Source organism: Bufo gargarizans, chromosome 2 (genome assembly GCF_014858855.1).
Source record: "Bufo gargarizans isolate SCDJY-AF-19 chromosome 2, ASM1485885v1, whole genome shotgun sequence".
Classification (NCBI taxonomy): domain Eukaryota; kingdom Metazoa; phylum Chordata; class Amphibia; order Anura; family Bufonidae; genus Bufo; species Bufo gargarizans.
In genome coordinates, this window is record NC_058081.1 from 323,931,683 (window position 1) to 323,950,753 (window position 19,071).

General features: G+C 44.1%; 1 protein-coding gene across 1 annotated transcript; it reads left to right on the plus strand.

Moving 5' to 3' along the window:
* The first annotated feature begins 336 nt into the window (after window positions 1–336).
* RXYLT1 (ribitol xylosyltransferase 1) lies at window positions 337–14,791 on the plus strand. Its single transcript, XM_044277243.1, has 6 exons — window positions 337–528; window positions 4,272–4,442; window positions 5,517–5,619; window positions 9,937–10,251; window positions 12,551–12,721; window positions 13,741–14,791. Exons 1-6 carry the CDS (start codon window positions 378–380, stop codon window positions 14,153–14,155), a joined length of 1,326 nt encoding a protein of 441 aa, XP_044133178.1. The 5' UTR covers window positions 337–377; the 3' UTR covers window positions 14,156–14,791.
* The last annotated feature ends 4,280 nt before the right edge of the window (window positions 14,792–19,071 follow it).

Consider the following 19,071-nt stretch of genomic DNA (forward strand, 5'->3'; position numbering starts at 1 on the left):
TCACCGCCGGCCTAAAACTGTCAGCGTGTTGCAGGTGCAGCACAAAAGTGTGAATAAGCCCTAAAGGGGAGAGCCACACTATAAGTTATACAGAACAGAAGTACGGAAAAAGCTGTCCCTGCGCGGATTTTCTGGACAGCGCTTGAACAGAGGTCGGTTTAGCCTCTGCCTGCATGTGCTCCTCAGTTATTCCCATTAATAATCTCACTCCAAAGCCTCCCCATACACAAGAGCTGAGCACTGCCTCTAACCGGAAGTAGGTCCGCTTTATATACCGCCCCGCCTCCACCCGGACCAATCAGGGCGCTAGTCACGTGAGCGGAAAGGGGGCGGAGTCACTGGTGACAGGAGCTGGATATGGCTGCAGAGGGAGCAGCATGAGATTCTCTCGAAAGAAGTTCTGCTGCTATGTGCTAGTGCTCGTGTACTGCGCCTTCTCCTTCTACGCCGCCTATAATGTCTTCTTCCGACCTCCCCAGGTGTCCCGGGTGCACCGGGTGGTGAGCAAGAAGGAAGGAGGCAGCAGAGGTAATGACGTCTGCGGCTCTGGACTATAACAAAGGGGGGCTATACGGAGAAGGAAGGAACCAATCCCGTTGTCATTTGTAAAAGCCATCATAATAAATGAAAGCAGTGGCCTGATTGGTTACTTGGGACTTATACAATTCTGCCGTATGACGTTTATTTAGGGGGCTGTAAGAGTATATAGGAATATACTGGCTCTGTAACTTGCAGGGTTACATTCACACCTGGCAGGTTTGTTGCAGGAATGTCTGAGACTGTCTCATGGGATTTGAGGTTGGAGAATAGCCATGTGCATGAAGCAGAAGCAAGCCCATTCAGATAAATGGAACAGAAATTTATTTTAAAAAAACTGCAATGTGTGACTATATGATTCAGGACATATGTAGAGATGAGCTCTTATCTGACCTGTAGACCAGAACTAGGGGGATAAAAAATAGTGGTCACCAGTGGGGGTCTACAAGTCAGAGGTAGAACGTAGATACTCTTAGGCCCCTTTCACACGGGCGAGTTTTCCGTGCGGGTGCGATCCGTGCGACGAACGTATTGCACCCGCACTAAATCCTGACCCATTCATTTCTATGGGGCTGTGCACATGAGCGATGTTTTTAACGCATCACTTGTGCGTTCAGTTGAAATCGCAGCATGCTCTATATTTTCCGATTTTGACGTGACGCAGGCCCCATAGAAGTGAATGGGGTGTGTGAAAATCAGATGGCATCCGCAAGCAAGTACGGATGCCGTGCGATTTGCACGCATGGTTGCTAGGAGACCATCGGGATGGAGACCCGATCATTATTATTTTCCCTTATAACATGGTTATAAGGGAAAATAATAGCATTCTGAATACAGAATGCATAGTAAACCAGCGCTAGAGGGGTTAAAAAATAAAATAAAAAATAATTTAACTCACCTTAGTCCACTTGCTCGCGAAGCTGGCATCTCCTTGTGTCTCCGCTGCTGATGAACAGGACCTGGGGTGAGCTACTCCATTAAATAGAGCTTAAGGACCTTCGATGACGTCACTCCGGTCATCACATGGTCTTTTACCATGGTGAATCACCATGGTAAAAGATCATGTGACATACCATGTGATGACCGGAGTGACGTCATCGAAGGTCCTTAACCTGTATTTAATGGAGCAGCTCACCCCAGGTCCTGTTCATCAGCAGCGGAGACACAAGGAGATGCCAGCTTCGCGAGCAAGTGGACTAAGGTGAGTTAAATTTTTTTTAATTTTTTTTTAACCCCTCTAGCGCTGGTTTACTATGCATTCTGTATTCAGAATGCTATTATTTTCCCTTATAACCATGTTATAAGGGAAAATAATACAATCTTCAGAACATCAATCCCAAGCCCGAACTTCTATGAAGAAGAACTTCTATGAAGAAGAACTTCTATGAAGAAGTTCGGGTTTGGGTACCAAACATGCGCGATTTTTCTCACGCGAGTGCAACGCATGACAATGTTTTGCACTTGCGCAGAAAAAATCGCGCATTTTCCCGCAACGCACCCGGCTCTTATCCGGGCAAAAAAACTCACGCCCGTGTGAAAGAGGCCTTATAGTGCCCTCATTACAAGTGTATAGCATGGGCTGACATATAAAAGGGATTCACAAGTGTAGTATGCAATGATTTCCCATCCTGTAGAATGCAGCAAAAAAAGTATGTACGTGTGTGTGTGTATGTATATATATATATATATGTGTGTATATATATATATATATATATATATACACACACACACACTTTTTCTCAACGTATATGTTAAATGTGGGACAAAGATGTGAACAGCCCATTATCCTATATAAATACACCCACCCAGAAATGCTCTACATAATTTTCTTCTTAATTTTCTTCATGAACACGGCCGTAGTTTCGGTCCACATCCGGTTTGCATTTTTGGCAGATTGGATGCCAACCCATTCATCTCATATGATGCGGACAGTAAGTCCATTCTGCAGTCCCTTCTGTTTCTATTGTTTTTTTGGGTCGGGCACCCAAGTTGAGTTAGTAGCACCCATCATAGCCACTAAGTGTGAGCTAACCACCTATTTATATTTATATTCTTGTCCATTTTAGATGAGGGAGGGGGGGTGGGGGGATCTGTGTTTTGCGGATCTGCGATTTGCGGACCACAAAACACGGCTGTGTAGATGAGGACTTTGAAAACACAGCAACAGCCATAGGAATGCTTTAGGACTCATGCCCAGGAAACACAGTCCGTGTGTCTGCCACGGCTCCACTGACCCGAACTGACTGTATCATAGTGATTTATAATACAGTCAGTTGTATCTGATTGCAGGGATACTGCGTGATGATGTGAGTACACAGCGATCGTCCCAGTGATCAGATAGAGACGTATCAAAAGGTACTATGATGCCATCGGTGTGGGAGATGTGGCCGATACCCGAACCTTGTTTCCTGGGCCGATCGTGTGCATGAGCACTTTAATTTGAATATTGATGGCTATTAATCACATTGTTAGATATACTGTATATCAAATAAAGATATAGTATTTATAATGTAGAACTGACCACCCCAATATTCACACCCTAACCGCCCCTGTAACTGCCTAGGATTTATTCACTCATTATCATTTCTTGATTTTGGCTGCTGTTTTCCGAAAGCACTGCAAGAGCTCTGCTCGGATTTTGGAAAATTGCGCAAAAAACTGTGACGGGACCGTGACTGGTGAATATATATACACTTTTTCTCAACATATATGTTAAATGTGGGGCAAAAATGTGAACAGCCCATAATCCTATATAAATACACCCACCCAGAAATGCTCTACATAGTTTTCTTCCTAAGTACCCATGAACACGGCCGTAGTATCGGTCCGAAAGCACTGCAAGAGCTCTGCTGTGATTTTGGAAAATTGTGCAAAAAACTGTGACAGGACTGTGACTGGTGAATAAACCCTTGGATGTGGATGTTGATTAAGGTCATGATTAAGATCAACACAGTGCACCCGATGTTGACACTGACCTGTTCCTCTTTAAATGGGCATTCCCATCACTGATATTTGTAGCATTTAGACTACATGCACACGAACATTGTTTGTTTCCGTGTCCGTTCCATTTTTTTTTGCAGATAGGATGCGGACCCATTCATTTTAATGTGCTGTCCACATCAGTATGTCCGTTCCGTAGCCCCGCAAAAAAAAATAGAACATGTCCTATTCTTGTCCGTTTTAGGCATTGTTACAATGAATCAGCAAAAAAAAAAACGGATGGCACCCGTTTTTTTTTTTTTTTTTTGTGGACCGCAAATCACATACGGTCGTGTACATGTAGCCTTATATGGTGGTTATGTACCATAAATGTTTAATAGGTCGGGATCCCAGAGGTAAAACCCATACCTGCCTCCAGAAAGGTGGCCCCCCAATACCCACAGGCAGCACCATCCATGTGAGGGATGAATGGACGGGGTGTACTTGATCAGCTATTCCTGTAACTCCCATAAAAAATTAATAGGGAGCATTGTGGTCACTTCTCAATTTTTTCCCCTCCTGCAGTCGGTGGCCGTTGGTCGCCTCACCAGGCTGGTTCGGGCACCTCCTTCTGAAGGAATGGTGTGGGTCTCACCTATAAAATTTCAGGGTAACACTACGTTTCTTCTGTAGATTAACTGCAAGGGAGCTGGCAGCTTTACCATCTCTACTGGCTGATTTACAGATGTTCCAGCATTTTAACCCCAATGATCACTTTTGTTTCTGTGTGAGTGCAATATTTTCCTGCTTGACAGGGTCTCTCTACCTTGGAAGTGAACAATGGAATCCTTGGGAAGAAGATGAAAACGGACATAAGGGCTCACGTTTGCAAAAAGGAGAAAAAAACTGGAAAGACCTATTAAACCCAAACTCCCATCAAGAACAAGCAGAGCTCCAGGTGCAGATCTGGGGGAAGGCTGCCATTGGTAAGTGATGGGTAGACATCATCGAATAGACTTGGGGTCCGATCATATGTGTTGTATTTTATTTTAATTTTTTTTCAAGATTGTATGTTGTAGTGAGGGGTTTTTCAAAAATCCTGTTCGCATAATATGGAGGATAATTGTGGAGTTTCTATGGCATTCTCAGATCATTTTATCGACCCGCAGCATGTTTTGTCAGTCATGGTTTTGTAGCAAGGTTTTTAAAAATTTGAGTACGATTCATATATGTACTTACTGCTGTCCGTTCACTGACTCTTTGGAAAAGCTGAAATGTAGGAACGCACCCTTGTCTATACAGGTCCGAGGTACTTCCTACGTGCTCTGCTGCAAGGCGACTGTGGCCTTGACACATGTTGCACCGCTGGAAATCTCTGCTTTGCAAGTAAATATCAAGTAGAAAAATGTGCAGCAGGACAGGACGTCTGACACAGGGATTCTTTAATAAACTGTATTGTTTCCAGAATAGAACTCGTGGCATTTTGGAGATGGAACGCCCCCTTTGTCAGGTTCACTGGACATCCCTGAAATGCGTAGTTCTATTCTGTAAACAATAAAAGTTATTAAAGAAGTGCCGTGCATTTTTGTACTTGATCGTACCTGTGATACTTGGAACGGAGCCCGCGACGTGCAGCAGTGGACCCCACACATTTGTCTGTACAGGCCCGGAGATGTTATACCACCAGAAGGTGAGAACCCTTGGTGAACCTTTCTTTCCTTTTTTATCGCGCTATACGTGATGCACCTCCTCTCTTTATTTCATGTGCTTTTCAAGTAACGGAAGCAAATGAGGTTGCGACTTGAAAGTTGCAGCCACACAACAGTCGCAAATAATTAAGCAAGTTTGAGCTTCTTGTGACAACTTGTGAGTCGCAACTCTACCTTACTTACTTTCATTAGTTGTGATGAAGGCAGCATGTGACGTGTTGTGGCCAAAGATGCCGTGTAGCCATAAACTAAAAGGGACTTCTGAAATCAGACTCCGCTTTATGGAAAAGCCAGTCTAATAAAGGAAAATGTCATGTATAGTTTTACACAATTTTTTTCTATTTTCTTTAGGGCATTACTTTTGGCAGCATATATTGGAGGGACCACTTGAACCTCTTGAGGATACTGCTCACTGGAGGGAGGGCAAGCTTAAAACTGGAAGAACTGACATCAGGTATGATATGCTGATTCGTCTCAAGAGGGCACAGTATTATGTCCTATGAATCCTAACCAGCTATAGCAATATAGTCATGTAAGGCTACTTTCACACTTGCGTTCGGGGCTCCGATTGTGAGTTCTGTTTGAAGGCTCTCACAAGCGTCCCCGAACGGATCCGTCCAGCCCTAATGCATTCTGAGTGTATGCGGATCTGCTCAGAATGCATCAGTCTGGCAGCGTCTGTCCTCCGCTCAGCAGGCGGACACCTGAACGCTGCTTGCAGCGTTCGGATGTCCGCCTGGCCGTGCGGAGGCAAACGGATCCATCCAGACTTACAATGTAAGTCAATGGGGACGGATCCGTTTGACGTTGACACAGTATGGCTCAATTTTCAAACGGATCCGTCCCCCATTGACTTTCAATGTAAAGTCAAAACGGATCCGTTTGCACTATCATGAACACTATCATGGTAATTCAAACGGATCCGTTCTGAACGGATCTAAGCGTTTGCATTATAGGTGCGGATCCGTCTGTGCAGATACCAGACGGATCCGCACCTAAACGCAGGTGTGAAAGTAGCCTAAAGTGAATATCCAATATCCATTTGTCAAATACATTTTTGGAAAAGTCTGAAAGAAAATCTAATCATCTATGTGTCTCCCTATCTCTTTCTCTCCCAGCACAGTACATCTCTTCAAATGTACACAGAAAAATAAAGATGTTTAAAGGGAATCTGTAATGAGTTTTATGCTTCCTTATCTGCGAGCAACATAAACTGGTGACTGAGTCCCTGGTGAAATTGCTGGGTCACTTGCCTCTGTTGTTAAAGGGCTTCTGTCAGCCCACTAAACCCTTTTTTTTTTTTTCCCGCTAATATTAATCCCTACACTGCAAGCTCCCTGTACATATGCTAAATATTAATTTTCGTTCAGTAGATATTGTTAAAAATCAAGTTTTATCATATGTAAGTTACCTTGCTACCAGCAAGTAGGGCGGCTACTTGCTGGTAGCAGCCGCATCCTCCTCTCATCATGACGCCCCCTCCGCCGTTTGATTGACAGGGCCAGGGAACGGGTTCGTTCTCTGCTGTCCCTGTTCGAATTCAAAATATCGCGCCTGCGCCGTACCTTTCTTTAATCGGTGCAGGCGCACTGAGAGGCGGCCTCTCTCCCGGCCGCTCCATCCTCAATGCGCCTGCGCCGGGTGTGGATGTGACGTCATCGGCGCAGGCGCACTGAGAGGCGGCCTCTCTCCCGGCCGCTCCATCCTCAATGCGCCTGCGCCGGGTGTAGATGTGACGTCATCGGCGCAGGCGCGATATTTTGAATTCGAACAGGGCCAGCAGAGAACGAACCCGTTCCCTGGCCCTGTCAATCAAACGGCGGAGGGGGCGTCATGATGAGAGGAGGATGCGGCTGCTACCAGCAAGTAGCCGCCCTACTTGCTGGTAGCAAGGTAATTTACATATGATAAAACTTGATTTTTAACAATATCTACTGAACGAAAATTAATATTTCGCATATGTACAGGGAGCTTGCAGTGTAGGGATTAATATTAACGAAAAAAGAAAAAAAAAGGGTTTAGTGGGCTGACAGAAGCCCTTTAAAATGTCTACTGAGCAGCTTTAGTGCGAGCCTAGTGCTAGAGTCCACCTGGAATACACTGCACAAGCTCAGGAGTCCTCGAAATCCTGAGCTCCTGTCTCTCCCTGCCCCCTGTGGGTGACTGATGGCCCTCCTTGTATACTATGTATAGGAAGACAGCTCGTGCAGTTTGGGTGGACTCGAATGCCACAAAAGTAAGTGACCCAGCATCTTCCTTAGGGCAACATAAAACTGATGACAGGTTCCCTTTAAATCTCTAGAAGCAGTGTGTAGAAATACTGCAGATTTTGAACACAGTGGGGTTTACTTATCAATTCTATAAGAGGCTGACAAAACCAAGCACCCGCATGGCTCCTGCTACCCTCACAGCCAAAGCTACATCCCCCTCATTGCGAGGATTAAAACATCTGGCGACAAGGGGGGGAGGATTGTTGATGCAGCCAAATCGCAGGCCGTGACGGGGACGAGCCTCCCTAACATTGCGGGTAACGTTAGGCTCGTCACCATTGCGGCCTGCTATTGACTGGCCCAAATGTCACTTTGACATATCAATTTTTTTTCTGAAGTGCATAAAACTGATAAGTGCAGTTAAATCTTGCATGTCGATGAGGGCACATAAAAACATTTTGTGAACTAGTGTATGAGTATATTAAAGGGGTTATCCCATAACTAATGTAAAAAAAATGAAAATCAGGCATCATATAGTACATGATAATATCTTTCTAACAAAGCTAGAACCAGCCCTGTATCTCGCATGGATCCAGAGATCTCCCCATTCATTGCTCTTGATTTATATCAAGATGAAAGCTTAAGGGGAGTGTCTTATCTAATGCAGCTAAGGGGGTGTGTCTTTTCTGCTGGAACACTCTCCCTATCACAGCTCAGGAGGTGTGTCTTTTCTGCTGGAGCTCTCTCCCTATCAGAGCTCAGGAGGTGTGTCTTTTATGCTGGACCTCTCTCCCTATCACAGCTCAGGAGGTGTGTCTTTTATGCTGGACCTCTCTCCCTATCACAGCTCAGGAGGTGTCTTTTATGCTGGACCTCTCTCCCTATCACACCCCAGGAGATGTGTATTTTCTGCTGGAGCTCTCTCCCTATCACAGCTCAGGAAGCGTGTCTTTTCTGCTGGAGCTCTTTCCCTATCACAGCTCAGGAGATGTGTCTTTTCTGCTGGAGCTCTCTCCCTATCACAGCTCAGGAAGCGTGTCTTTTCTGCTGGAGCTCTCTCCCTATTACAGCTCAGGAAGCGTGTCTTTTCTGCTGGAGCTCTCTCCCTATTACAGCTCAGGAAGCGTGTCTTTTCTGCTGGAGCTCTTTCCCTATTACAGCTCAGGAAGCGTGTCTTTTCTGCTGGAGCTCTTTCCCTATCACAGCTCAGGAAGTGTGTCTTTTCTGCTGGAGCTTTCTCCCTATCACAGCTCAGGAAGGGTGTCTTTTCTGCTGGAGCTCTTTCCCTATCACAGTTCAGGAGGCATGTCTTTTCTGCTGGAGCTCTCTCCCTATCACAGCCCAGGAGGTGTGTCTTTTCTGCTGGAGCTCTCTCCCTATCACAGCTCAGGAGGTGTGTCTTTTCTGCTGGAGTTCTCTCCCTATCACAGCTCAGGAGGTGTGTCTTTTCTGCTGGAGTTCTCTCCCTATCACAGCTCAGGAGGCGTGTCTTTTCTGCTGGAGCTCTCTCCCTATCACAGCTCAGGAGGTGTGTCTTTTCTGCTGGAGTTCTCTCCCTATCACAGCTCAGGAGGTGTGTCTTTTCTGCTGGAGTTCTCTCCCTATCACAGCTCAGGAGGCGTGTCTTTTCTGCTGGAGCTCTCTCCCTATCACAGCTCAGGAGGCATGTCTTTCCTGCTATAGCTCTCTCGCTATCACACCCCAGGAGATGTGTCTTTTATGCTGGACCTCTCTCCCTATCACAGCTCAGGAGGCGTGTCCATTCTGCTGGAGCTCCCTCCCTATCACAGCTCAGGAGGCAGTTGAAGGATGAAACGGAGCATGGGCGGTCTTCTCAGTGAGCAGGTCAAAAAATAAGAAAAACAAACAGCAGGTGGCGCGATACAGATACATTTTATTGAATAACTGAGTGGCTATACTTAATTTTTTATTACATGCAATTAAAGAAGTATTCAGCTCCAGGTGCTGCTTTGAAAACTGTAGAATATTTTTCGTGGCACAACCCCTTTAAGTTTCATACACAATGTATTCCTCAGCAGGACATTTAGTGTTCATGGTCATGTTTAATCCACCAGTGCATATAGACAATCACTTTAAAGGATTAACCAGGATAGGTAATCAGTATGAGAATGGGGGGGGGGGGGGGGGGCTGACTCCTGACACCCCAGCCGATGAGCTGTTTGAAGAAGCCACTGCGTGAGCTGACCATTGTATTATCATTGCGTTGTATAGCAGCTATGCTTGGTATTGCAGCTTTGAATGGGACTGAGCTGTGTCTAGGCAATGTGACTAATGTTTATTGACTTCACTACTACAAAGAGGCCCAAGCGCTCATGGAGTGCTGCGGATCTCTTCAAACACAGGGGTCCCGGGAGTTTGACCTCCTCCTGAGGATAGACCATCCGTATCAAATTCTTGGATAATCCCTTTACATGTTCATTATATGAGACGGGAAAACACTGTTAATTTCAGTAAATATTATTTCCATTAGGATCATGTTTTAAAACTTCAATGTATGAGCTCCTTGGTCATTATTTTTTGCTTGATCCCTTTTTCTCCAGCTTCATCACCGGTCCCGCAGTTGTTCCTGGTTACTTCTCGGTGGGAGTCCAGAATATAGTTCTTGTTCTCAACGGCAGAGAAGAAGCAAAGATTTCTTTTGCCACTCAGTGGCTTCATTACACCCAGACTCTGGTTGAAAACCATAAACTCCGGCACGTTGCTGTAGTTCTGCTAGGAAGTGAGCAGTGCATCAATAACTGGATCCTTCCCTATTTGAAGAAGAATGGAGGCTTTGTGGAGGTCCTCTATCTCGTCTATGACAGTACTTGGATTAATGAGGAAGATGTTTACCAGTGGCCCCTAGGAGTGGCTACGTAAGTGTTTTTTAAATTCTTTTACGCTTTCAGGACATCATAATACAAAAGTTGAATGGATGATAATGTTTAAAGGGGTTTGCCCATTATTAATGTAAAAAATGAAAATCAGGCATCATATAATATATGACAATCTTTTTAACAAAGCTAGAACTTCCCATTCATTGTTCCAGTCGCTCTGCTAGATTTGTATCAGCGTCGACGTCCTCCATTGTATGCATATTTTGCTGGGGTTAGTCGATTACCGCGGTCCACATGCGGTCGGGTTGCTCCCCCTAATTGAGGACGCGCCACTGTGTCAGGGGTTGAGCAGCTCCTCCAAAATTGCCACTAATAAATTTTTTTGTTTTTTGGTTTCTGCTTTGCTAGATTTGAGTGTGTCTGCCTTTACCTGGCATTTAAACACTCCTTTGCACCTGGTAACCTCCATCACATGGTCTGGTGTGGGTGTGGCTTGCAGCCTGGCTTCATTCACATCGCACAACCGCAGCATTCATGCTGGACGTTTGTGGGAAGCTTTGCTGCGAGCTGAACTATATCACCCCCAGACCGTGTTCACACCATAGTTAGAGCAGCGGTTAGGACCCCTTGCCATGCTGAGAGCCGTGACGTGGTGCATGATGGGCTCCGATATATCCATCACTGGTATATATTGGCGAAAGTCTCAGCTTTTAATATCTTCATTTGTATCTTGCCAGTATAGTCAGTGTTATATCTGTTTGGTGCATTCTTTCTCTGTGTTTCATATGATTGCTACATTCTGTGTAGTTTGCTCTTGTGGTGCATGTGGACCGCGTCAACGTCCTCCATTGTATGCATATTTTGCTGGGGTTAGTCGATTACCGCGGTCCACATGCGGTCGGGTTGCTCCCCCTAATTGAGGACACGCCACTGTGTCAGGGGTTGAGCAGCTCCTCCAAAATTGCCACTAATAAATTTTTTTGTTTTTTGGTTTCTGCTTTGCTCGATTTGTATCAAGCTGGGAGCACAGGGGACTTTATGCTGCATGTCTCTCCTTATCACAGCTCAGGAGGCAGTTGAAGGATGGAACCGAGCATGTGTGTCCACCTCCGATCCAGATGCTGGTTTGAAAACTGATGAATATTTTTCGTAGGGCAACTCCTTTAAATGGGTTGTCTCATGAAGACTAACCCTGTCCATATACCCTTTTAGGGGGAGTTCCCTGTTTGGCACCCATTTGTTCTGACAAGCTTCAGGTATACATCTACTATATGGACAGCCATGCATCTGAATGGCCATGATGTAATACTACTCGCCTGGCTGTCTGTGACTTTCTCCTACAAGAATGACTGTTTGCTGGGAGCAGGAATCAGCTGATGAGACAACCTTTTGAAAACCAAATCCCTGAAAATGTATGATTTGTTCAGCCATGTGTTTGAGTTTGTCAACTAGAATGTTTTAATTCATTAGTTGATGAAAACATTGACTGTGAATAACATGACATGTTTCTCATTGTGGCTCTAGACAGCAAAAACTGCATGCATTTTTACTGCAAGCTGCCGTGGTTCCACAGCGAGTCCAAAAACGGTGGCCTTTTGCGGTAAAACCACATGGTTCCCAGTTGCACAGCAAGAGCTGCAACACAAGCTCACTGTGTGACTACACCCTAAAGCTTCATACACACAGCCGTGTTGGTATTTCGGACTGCAAACACTTTTGTGTACATTCCTCATTTTTCTCACTACCATCAATATAAATAACTTTTTTTTGTCTGCTCTACAGAAAAAATAAAGACGTTCTATAATTTGAAAAATGGTCACAAAGATCCACAAAAAGTACGTGTGAGTAAGGCCCCATAGAAATAAATGGATCAGTGTGACATCCGCAAAACAATGTGGATACTACATGAATGAAAAATATGAGGCTTAAGATATAAAGTGCACTTTCACCTTATGACAGTATGTTGCAGGTATTGGATTATTACTGGCATTAAGTGGCTATTCCATAACTAAAGCTTGTACCCTGTCCACTGGATAGGGGATAACTAACTAATCAGCGGGTTTCTGACTGCAGGGATCCCCATCGATCCGGACAATGTGGGCTCCATACCCCCACCATGATGGAGTGTCAGGTCCATTTATTCTAGGGGACTGCAGTAATTAGCCTGAGTACTGTATCTGTCTTAGGCAAGGCATCTCCAATGGACGGAGGTACAAGTCATCAAAACTCTGATGGACACTTCAAGATGTAGACTGCTTAACAATTATTCATTTCTTTCTCAGTTTCAAATATCTCTTGTAGTCTTTCAAGTATTAATTCTATTATATTAACATTTCAGGTACAGAAACTTTCCAGTCATTGATCCAAGTTGGTCTCTGGTTCATGATTCTCGGCCATACTTGTGCAACTTTCTAGGGACTGTGTATGGCAATTCATCTAGAGAAAATCTTATGGAGGTTATAAGGAAGGAGGGTCTTGACCAGCACTGTTGGATCTCACCCAGAAATGAGTAAGTATACATATGCTTAAAAGGCTAGCCACTTTAGACAAGCCTTGTCCAGCAGCCTCTTCTCCTGGTAAAGAAGGAATCCCAGCATAGCGGCTGCACACATTAATACTTTTTTTTTTTTTCCTGGCAATGTAGAAGTAGTATTAGGCTTCTTTCAGACAGAGGTGTGTGGTCTGGGGAGACTATTCTTGTGATAGCTGCATTTACTGGACCAACCACAGCTCATGGAAGCCAAACTATCACTTATCATAGTGATCTATTATGCTATGAGTTCCAGCCTGACCACCAATCTGTTGCCTTGTACTCATCGCATCATTTGTGTATAGGACAGTAGACTTACGGTTGGGGTCCATTCACACGTCCGTAGCGTGTTTTTGCGGATCCACGGATCCGCAAAACACAGACACCGGCAATGTGCGTTCCACATTTTGCAGACTGCACATCGCCGGCACTAATAGAATATGCCTATTCTTGTCCACCATTTCAGACAAGAATAGGACATGTTCTATTTTTTTTTTCCGGGAACAAAATTTCAGAGCCGGAAGTGCAGGTCCGAAATTCCGTATCCGGGCAGCACATCGTGCGGCCCCATAGAAATGAATGTGTCCACAATTCGGTTAAGCAAAATGCGGAACGAAATTGCGGACGTGTGAATGGGCCTAAGGATGTTGAGCCACAGCTGGTAAGGGAAAGCAGCAGTCAAATGGACTTTTACCCAGACCACATATTTGCCATGTCAAAGCAGCTTTACACAGTGCCCATTGTAATCCATGGGTATCTGTAACACATGTTCATGCTGCTTAATGGAGAGACTCCGAGAGGAGCTGCCCTCTACCTTATATACGGTGTATGGAAAGGGGCTCTCCAAAGTGGACAACTTTGAATATCTTTACCCCCTTCCCTAATGCAAATGGGCTTTAAATCTTGTAGGTTTGGAAAGCATGTGATACCAATCTATATATTATATTACTACAGGGCTATATAGGTACAACATAAATGAGTAAACTTTGTATCTATAGGTGGCAACCACAAGAAGCGAATGAAAGTTATAAGAGCTATCATGACGCACTGCTACAGAGCGATATAACGTTGAGCCCAGTGGGAGTAAACACGGAGTGCTACAGAATTTATGAGGCCTGTTCCTATGGCTCTGTTCCTGTGGTAGAAGATGTGATGACACCCGGAAATTGTGGAAACTCGTCTGTTAACAGTAACGCTCCTTTGCGACTACTGAAGTCTTATGGCGCTCCATTTATTTTTATCAAATCATGGAAAGAACTTCCTGCCATTATAAATCAGGAGAAAAACATGAGCTTACAAGAGAAGATTCAGAGAAGAAAGAGGATTCTAGAATGGTACAGACAGTTCAAACTAAAGCTCAAGCACAAATTCATTGAAACCCTTGAAAAGACATTTCTGCGTAAGGATAAATGAAACGCGGTGTACGCTAGCGCCCTCTAGGTTTACTAGTTATTTATTGGCTACTTGAAAATGCTCCTGTTTAATAGGTTCTGTAGTTTTAACATGTCACCTTAACATAGGTATTAAAATTCAGTATGGTGCACACAGTGTGAGATTTATCAAGATAGATGCTTTCTGTGCTGGTCTTGATATCACCTGCACTGCCGGAGGATGCACCTACTGTATGATGAGGCTCAGGCCTTGTCATGAATTGGGCACATCCTCCGGCAGTCTGTGCGTCTAAACAGAGATCTGAGCTGCCATAGATCTCTGACCTCATTTCCGCCAGAAAACTGGCGTAAATGAAGATAAATTAGTCGCTGCTGCTGGCCATGCCCCCTTCCACTCTTGTCACACTCCTTTCTGAAAAGTGGCAAGGGTAGGTAAAAAAGTGAGAGATGCAGCAACTTTTTGAAAAGTCATAAACGCATAGTTTGCGACTTTCTAACGCCACTTTTCAGGTGCAAGAGAGATGATTAATCTTCCCCCATAGACTTCAGTGAACAAAGCTTCTGTATGTACAGTAGTAGGGACGTGTGTGTATTAACAGTACGGCCTCAGTCTGTGACCGCAGAGACACATAATAAGAAAAAATATATAAGGGACTGGGCACACCTCCAGATATTGGGCCACTGACTTTAATGATATTCAAATAAAAATGACAATCATATAATAAAAACCTATAAATAGTGTATTGCTAATAAAATACATAAATACTATAACGATGCGATCATAAATATAGCGCTAAAAATGGAAAATAGAAATCAGCAGCAATCATATAAATGTGAAAAAAGCGCAAAACTGGAGTAGTACTGTGGCAGAGAATGACAGTCACTGACAATGGGAGAGTTCCTTAAAAGCTGCAGTACGTTTACAGAGCAGCCGGCAACAGGATCTTTATTTAAGAATCAGTGTCCCTTATAGGTACCAGAAATTTGCGGAACAGCCGACGGCACCAGTGGTGAGACGGAAAGTCTGTGAGTGAGCCAAACGTCTCCACTGAAGAAGGGGACACTCCAGCCCTGAAACGCGTCTTGTCAGACCCCCCATCACTTAAAGAAGTAGTGCACTACTTAAAGGATAAAGACTGCCGCTTATTGTCCACTGAAAATTCGCGTGGAGGGCACTACTATACTGGATCCGAAGCCAAACCGGCGGACCCACGTGTGCAAACCTACGCCAGCGAACGAAACTCTGCTGGATAGAGAGCTTAAGTCCATCTGAATATCGTAGGACGGCTGGGGCCGCACCAAGCGGGTAAGACCGTTCCGACTTTGAGGTCGGCGTAATCCAGTTTGCTATCAAGTAACTTTGTAGCGAAACATTGTTGAGCCATACATGCAGCGGGACGCCGCCGTATGTTTAGCTTTCTGCTGCACTGAACTAACTTCACTGTACGCGCTATACAGGTAGTACAAAGCTGCCTGTGACAGATACGGAGTGTTACTACCTTGTATAAGAATATTCATCCAGTCGTTCACCTAACTGCTATTTTGCTGTCGGCTGTTCCGCAAATTTCTGGTACCTATAAGGGACACTGATTCTTAAATAAAGATCCTGTTGCCGGCTGCTCTGTAAACGTACTGCAGCTTTTAAGGAACTCTCCCATTGTCAGTGACTGTCATTCTCTGCCACAGTACTACTCCAGTTTTGCGCTTTTTTCACATTTATATGATTGCTGCTGATTTCTATTTTCCATTTTTAGCGCTATATTTATGATCGCATCGTTATAGTATTTATGTATTTTATTAGCAATACACTATTAATATTTTTTTTATTTTTTTTACATTTTTATTTGAATATCATTAAAGTCAGTGGCCCAATATCTGGAGGTGTGCCCAGTCTCTTATACATTTATTCTATACTATTTTGAGTAGTGGGGTGTTACTACTCAACTGTGGGCACCCCGTGTGGTGGTCACGCAAACTTGTGCGTCTAAACTACCTTTTCGACATAATACGAAAAGATCATTTATATTAGAAGACAGCTGTTAATGTATTTAATGCTAGAAGCCTCAGAAAACGGTACACGTTGTTTTTCCAGTATAATAAGTGGTCAGTATTAAAATGTGCTTAGACTTTGATGCATTTCACAAAGTTGAACCACTTAATGAAATGTGCAGTACATTTTTTCTACTCGTTTACATGCCGGAAGATAGAATCAGTGGGATTCTGTGGGCTGGGATCACTACTGGTTTCTAGAAGAAATACTCCGAGGGGTTTGCCTGTGTGATGTGCTGTTTTGGATCATAGCTCTGAGATGTTCTTATATCTAGTCTAAGGTATTGAACCTTCCATTAACTTCAAGTACCATTGATCTGTTTCTACCACCTGTGAGAAGAATGAGTACATATTATGGGGAAGGCGAACCCATTCAACAAAGACAAACATGTAAGTCAGTGGTACTTGGGGTCAAAAACTCCTTTTGGGATCAACGGCTATGGGTATTTGTTATAAATACCCAAATCCCTTCTGCAAAAGTACCTTGGTTGTGGCTACATGGCCTGCTCTCAGCAAATCGGGTAAGAGGGAGCCTCTATCTTACACATTGTGCATGTCAGCCACTAGCATGAATATATTTTAAAGCGGTTTCTGCAAATTAAAGGGGTATTCTGATTTTGCAGTTTTTAGCATCAGTTAACAGGAAACAACACATCTCTGAAGGCTCATGCACACGAACATGTAAGGCCCGTGCCTGTGGACCGCAAATAGCAGTCCACAATGCACGGGCACCGTCCGTGTGCCTGCCGTTTTCAGATGCGGAGCCATTGACTTGAATGGGTCGCAATCTTCAATAGGACGTCCTATTTTTTTGTGGTGCGGAGGCACAGACCGAAATCCCAAGAAAGCACTCCGTATCTTGCAGATTGTGGACCCTTTCAAGTAAATGGGTCCGCATCCATGATGGGGAGTGCACACAGCCAGTGCCCGTGTATTCCGGACCAGCGTGATGCCAGCATTGATTCTGTGTCTTAGGGTTTGGTTTTCCGGCAGGGCTTCAAGCAGGCTTGGATCTGTGATGTTCGAGCTGGAAGAGGAAGGAGAGGCAGAGACCTGATTCTACAGACCCTCCCAGGGAGTCTTGCACCATGGTGTAAACACAAGGTGTGGGTCACAGATCACAATTATGCTAAAGGAGTCAAAATGCTCCCAGAACTTCATCTGATTTATATAATTAAGTAATGTTCAATGCTAGTGTCATTTTTATTTTTAGTGTGTAACCTGAAAATCCTTTTAAAGGGAAACTCGCCAGTTTTATGCTGCCATATGTGAAGGTGACACTGAACAAAACACTGGGTCGCTTACTTGAGCTAGTTGCTTTGCTAAAACCTATATTTAACAGCACCAGTGTGAGCCAAGTGCTGGAGTCTGCTCATCGCAGTGCATAAAGACTGAAGTCCTCCTATTCATCCAAGAACATCCCAGCTGTTATATTGTAAACTCCACTCACAAATTAATTTATCATTTTTTGCGGAAATTTTCGACAACGTTTTCCATAGCTGTAAAATGTTTATTTATATAACTATTTATTTTAAGATGTTAAATTGAATTGAGAATAAACAAGTTGTGTATACACAGTGCAACTTTTTAATAATAAATTACTAATTTATAATATAAAGCTTAAAGAGGTCTTCCGAGACTTTACTACTGATGAGCTATGCCCTGGATAGGTCATCAGCATCTGATCGTGGGGGTCCGAAATCTGGGACCCCTGCTAATTAACTGTTTGAGAATGCAGTAGCGCTGTGGCCTTCTCTCACCTTTCCCTAGGACATATAACGTCACATTCATTGGTCACATGGTCTAGGCACAGCTCAGCCTCATGGAAGTGAATGGGGCTGAGCTTTGATGCCAAGCACAGCTGCTATCAAATGGACGGCATTGTGCTTGGTGAGCAGGGAGAAGGCTAGGGCAGTGCCAAATTATTATTCTGGCAAATGGATTATTCTGGCAATATAAGGAATAGTGCTACTCCCTTTATAGGCAGAGGTGTAAATACTAAGCATATGAATTGTCTGGATGTGGATACCCATTTTTAGTAAACAATAGAATGCATTGTCTCATTATAGTTTGGCAAGCAGTCTTTTTGGCAATGTTGGCCCCTTTCCACCTGTCCCACATAAGTTAACAAAATATAATAAATAAAATATAAATGAAACCTTATATATATTATCAAAAACAAGTTGACTTGTCCCACAAAACAAGGCCTCAAACAGCTACATCACCTATAGGGAAAAAAACAAAAAAAAAACACCGAAAGAAACATAACAAGTTGCAGATGCATATATACGTAAATGATTACAAATATTGTCAAGACTCTGGGTCTTGCCATAAGAGGGCCTAGAAGTTCTTCCCTTACTGCCCTAGGCTCTCAGACACTACTTTTGGCTAGTGTACCTCTTTGTGAGAAATCGTTGGCTGCTAGACATGCCTGAACGACACACTCAAAGACTCTGAGAGGGCACGATATTGGACTGAGAGAAGCAGGATGGTGTTTATGGCGAATTGACTACCATCTATAGCATTCTGACCTAGCCATTAGGAGGTGTTGGGAGTAGTGGTTAAGTGAAGGTATGCACACACACGCACAGGCCAGACAGTTGTCCACCATCCTGATATAGGCGGCACCTTCGTTACACCCCCCTGTCTCTGCCAGGACCATTTCCAGGCACTTAACAGAAGGAAATTTGGTGTCAATGCACACATTACAAGTCCTGCCATTGACAGCCAGTCAACGTTGTTTTCATTTGCAGTGGTGTTGTGAACGAGAAAGCTGGATTGCTACAGACTGGAACCATGTTGTGTTTAGCAACAAATCCCCGTTCTGTTTGGGATCCAATGAAGGTCGGGTTTGAGTATGGCGTCCTTGTGAACACTTCAACCCTGAGT

Coding starts and splice junctions, on each gene's coding strand:
- RXYLT1 (XM_044277243.1), top strand. CDS start 378: ATGAGATTCTCTCGAAAGAAGTTCTGCTGCTATGTGCTAGTGCTCGTG. Junction 529..4,271: donor GAAGGAAGGAGGCAGCAGAG/GTAATGACGTCT, acceptor CCTGCTTGACAG/GGTCTCTCTACCTTGGAAGT. Junction 12,722..13,740: donor TGGATCTCACCCAGAAATGA/GTAAGTATACAT, acceptor TTGTATCTATAG/GTGGCAACCACAAGAAGCGA.